The 4293-nt window shown below is 41.6% G+C and overlaps 1 protein-coding gene across 1 annotated transcript in view; it reads left to right on the forward strand.

The window, feature by feature from the left end:
* The window catches only part of tex2l (testis expressed 2, like), a gene marked incomplete in the record, with an annotated part of 36418 nt that overhangs the window by 5279 nt on the left and 26846 nt on the right, over window positions 1-4293 (forward strand). The window contains 1 exon segment of the mRNA XM_014019285.1: window positions 2224-3657. Coding sequence (XP_013874739.1) covers window positions 2266-3657 — 1392 coding nt within the window.

Genomic DNA, 4293 nt, shown 5'->3' on the forward strand with positions numbered 1-4293 from the left:
CCCTGAAGCTGCTGGTAGACATCGCGGTTGGAATTATCAAAGGTTTTTGACCTGAGAGACACTGTAGCAACTCCTTTTGGAAGTGGGGGGTGGGGGTGGCGGGAGGACCAGGGAGGATGGTTCAACCACTCAACCACTAGATGTCGCTGAAAACAACAAATCCTACACACTGTGCCTTTAAAGTGGCATAAATCTCAACAGAGCTCAAAACTTTATAGTTTGGTCAACTCCATAACGACATTTGACTGTTGTGACCTTATTAGTTATGAGTTAGTACAACTGTTTGGGATTACATGGGCGCCTTTGGAGAGTGACAAAATTTAGATTAAATTGCAAATAAACAAACATTTTTAAAACACTTTGTGACTGAATAAAAAACAATCAAACATTTATGCATTATGATACGTGTTGAACGTACTAATTAGGGATGTAACGATTCACTCAAGCCTCAATTGGATTTGATTATTGAGTTTAGATTCACAATAATGATTTTTTTCAACAAAAAGAATTGTAGACATTTTATTATCAAATATCTTTCTTTTCTTTTAACATCATCTTTTTTGTCCTTGTATAAAACTTTAACTGTCTGTTGTCTATATCCTGTTGTAATAGAATATATCTTCAAAGTAATGAAAAATCAGTATCAGAATCAGAATTCTCTTTATTGTCATTCAAACATAAAATCAGGGATGCAATGTAGAACAAAACTGCAGACAAGAACACCCATTCAAGAAAAAGACGCACATAACAAAACATGGGGGAACAGGTAAACGGGTCATGAGACAACCAAGTTGCGCTACCTTTTGTTTAGCAGCTGGAAATACACAATAGGAAGGTTGAGTTAAAAAAGCTTGCTCTGATCCTATGTTTACATCAGAAACTCGGGGTCATATGCACACACAAAAAATGTCATCACAAATCCTTTTGTGAGCAAGAGTTATCAAGTATCAAACTGAATTTATCTTAAAGTCATAACTTACTGATATACAATAACAAAGACATTTTAATCAGTTAAAATCGGTTATGAATTGATTCTCGATTAATTGTATATGTCCCTAAAATTCAGTAGATGAAGATTTGCTTGTTGTTTCAAACTAGTCACCAACAGCCACAGCCCACAAAGGGTTATCTCCTCAATGCCAACTTTTGGTGAGAGCAGATTAGTTTGAATTTACCAGCTGCTTTGGAGCTGCTTCAAATGTGCCATCCAACCCTGCAACACTGTTACATAAATCTGATAAGTAAGGGGACCTGACAGAAACCCAAACGAGTTCCACGGCAGAGTCTGTCTTGGTTTCCAGCTTGTTTCCAGTGATAAGTCGAGCTTTTGACAGCTGTGTTCTGTGGTGGGTTTGCTTGTAGAACGAAGACAGTTTATAGCAAGAGGTGGTAAGTGATAGTGAAACAGGCAGTGCTCCTGAGATGTGAAAACTACACAGAAATGCCTCTCACCATTAATCTCAGGGTGACACAAGTATCTCTTTAAGCAGACATCAGAGGAAACATTATAACTGTGTGTTTTCACGGCTGACAGGTTATTCAATGGATGAGGATCTGCTTTCTTTAGAGAACGACCATCAAGCTCAGAACTACTTCAGAGATTAGTGCTGATACTTATAATTCCTTCTGATGAATTGTGAGGAAATTACCTTTCTCGTTTCAAAGAATAACTTTAGGTTTTCAGGACTAATGGTCTTATGTTTATGTCCTGATGCATCTCAGTAATCCAGGTAAAAAATCAAAAGGAAAAAAAATTGTGTAGGTCTTCTGGACGGGTTCTTCTTTAATGAAACGTTTCGTCTCTCTTCCAAGAGACTTCTTCAGTCTGAGAGTTTCAGGCAAAATTCAGGCTTTTRAGYCCTGCCTCCAGGTGACTCCAGGTGACCAGGCCTTTTGTTTAATATACAAAGTAAACTGATGTAAAAACCAATGACATATAGCTGCTCAAGTTTAGGCATTTTTTTTTCAGGAGAAAGCCTGCTTTGTCCTTTTCATTTGCCTTTTAAAGCCCTCACTATGTGGAGCAGGAGAGGGACTTCCTTGTCTAGAATTCACAGTTCTTCACAGCTGAATTATACAGCAGTAACAACTCGCTGCACACCTGGCATCTCTAAGTAGTTTGTGTGTAAATGAGGCACAGGCAAAGAAAATGAGCACATTCACTTTCTTTGCTCATTTTATTTGCCTTAAAATAGCTAAACATGCTCTTTATCCTTTTTTTAGTGACACACAAGCGCCTTGGCTCAGAGATGTAAAAACCAAAAAATGGCAAACAACGGGGAAAATGGCGGAAGGCAAGGAAGTGAGGATGAAAGTGAAGGATGCAGCAGAGCTTTAGAGGAGCCTCACAGCCTCTCCTCGATGGGCGCCACATCCGTTAGCACGAGAAGAAACCTCTCTCGAGGGATTGTGATCCAGCTGACTGGGACAGAGGGGGAGTGGGACAGCCCGAATGACAATGAGCTCATTTTCTCCCTTGATCACAATGAAGATTACCCATCTGTATCACTCTCTAAGGAAAAACAACTTCACGGTGAAGATGCCAAAGGATTAAATTCCCAAAGTTTCCACGTTCCTCTTTCTCCATCAACTCCTGACTTGCTAGGAAATGTCTCCACTACAGGACCCAGTTTCCTCTCCCCCAGCATTTCCTCACCCAGCCCCCGTCCCCTGACGAGCCTGGTCAAGTCCCTCTCTACAGAACTTGAGTTGAAAGAGAGCTCCACTCTCAGACCCAAACCTTTCCTCAGCCTTGTGAAGTCCATCTCCACAGAGCTCTCCCGCTCAGAACCAGAGGTGTCTCAGTCGAAATCAGACTCTGGTCTCAACCTTCACCTTTGGAAGCAGCTGACGCAAACAAAGTCCCGGAGCAATGGCGATTCTCGTACTGCTCCACCGTCTCCTAGTTCAATATCCCCTTGCGGAGAGGGCCTGAAAGGAAACTTCTTCAAAATGGAGCTGGAGGACACCAGAAGGAAGCTCTCAGAGGCCATGCACGAGCCTCTAAGCAGCATGTTCAGTAAGATCATGAGAGAAGAAAGCGGAGGCAGTCCCAAACACCACAGTAAGCCGCAAGTGGCTCACCAGAGCAGCTGCCGAAGTTTGGGGAGGGAGGGCAGCACAGATACGGTTCTGTCAGAGTCTCCTGTGAGAAGTGCAAGAAAAATGGATGGGGATCACTTTCCTGCCTTTGACTGGCCCTCGGTAAGGCACTTCACAAGGTTTCATCGGAGCCCATGCCCCATGCATTCCCACAGACGGCATCACAGAGAAGAGGAGCTGGAAATATGCACGGATGGTGACACGATGCAGGTCTTCGCTGCTGAGACACTCAGGCAAAAAAGGACATTTCCTGGTTCTCAAGCTGTAGCATTCCCAGCTAAGATTTCTGCTCCTCAACCAATTCAGCCCCTGCCCCGAATGACTTTATTCTGTGTAGCAGTGATGTCCTACGGTTACTTTATCCTACCTCTTAGCCCATACATCTCTGGCCTGGCTCTGGGACTGGCACTGGGATTTTTGTTTGGGCTGCTTCTTATTCGAATGGGTTCCTCCAAGTCTAGCTGCTCAGTGCCGGTTCACAGATCAGCACAGCCACCATTTGGTGAAAACAGTCTGTCAGGTGGTTTTATCAGCACCGAGCCTGACACCCTCAAGGTAAGTGACTGAGACACAAAGAAGGAAAATGTCACCCAATTATCAACAGTTTTAACTTACATTACTCATACATGCCCAGCGTGCCTACAGGACTACAGAACAAAATGTTGTCATGTATTGAATCGTTGTTGATGTTTTGTTTTCATAGCATTGCAGATGTTAGTTTGAAGCCAACCAGCTACAAAACTGTAGAAAATAATTATCCTGAATTTAGCTTACAAATTTACAGGCATGAAAAGGTCTGTGCAAACTTTACTATAGGTCTTGTTTAAATGAAAAATTGAATTTCTCTTGCCATTCAACTCATAAGTATTATTGTTATGAGCTAAGCTTGATGGATAGTGACTAGTTTTATATAAAATATTTTACCTATCCGTTTTAACTCTGACAAAATAAACTCTGACTAACAAAACAATAGGCTTGTAGATTGTTTAGTTAAAATATTTGAAAAGAAATGATCTATCCATCCATCTGTCAATCCATCTATCCTTCCACCCATCCATCCACTCTATATTTCCAGTGGTCATTGGATAAAGGAGGCAGAGTATACCCTGGACAGTTTGTCAGTCCACCACAGTAAATATCWTCAATGTAATGCAAATTTTCACTAATTAAAAAAAAGCTAATAAAAATTCT

The sequence above is a fragment of the Austrofundulus limnaeus genome, unplaced genomic scaffold (genome assembly GCF_001266775.1).
Source record: "Austrofundulus limnaeus strain Quisiro unplaced genomic scaffold, Austrofundulus_limnaeus-1.0 Scaffold215, whole genome shotgun sequence".
Lineage (NCBI taxonomy): Eukaryota > Metazoa > Chordata > Actinopteri > Cyprinodontiformes > Rivulidae > Austrofundulus > Austrofundulus limnaeus.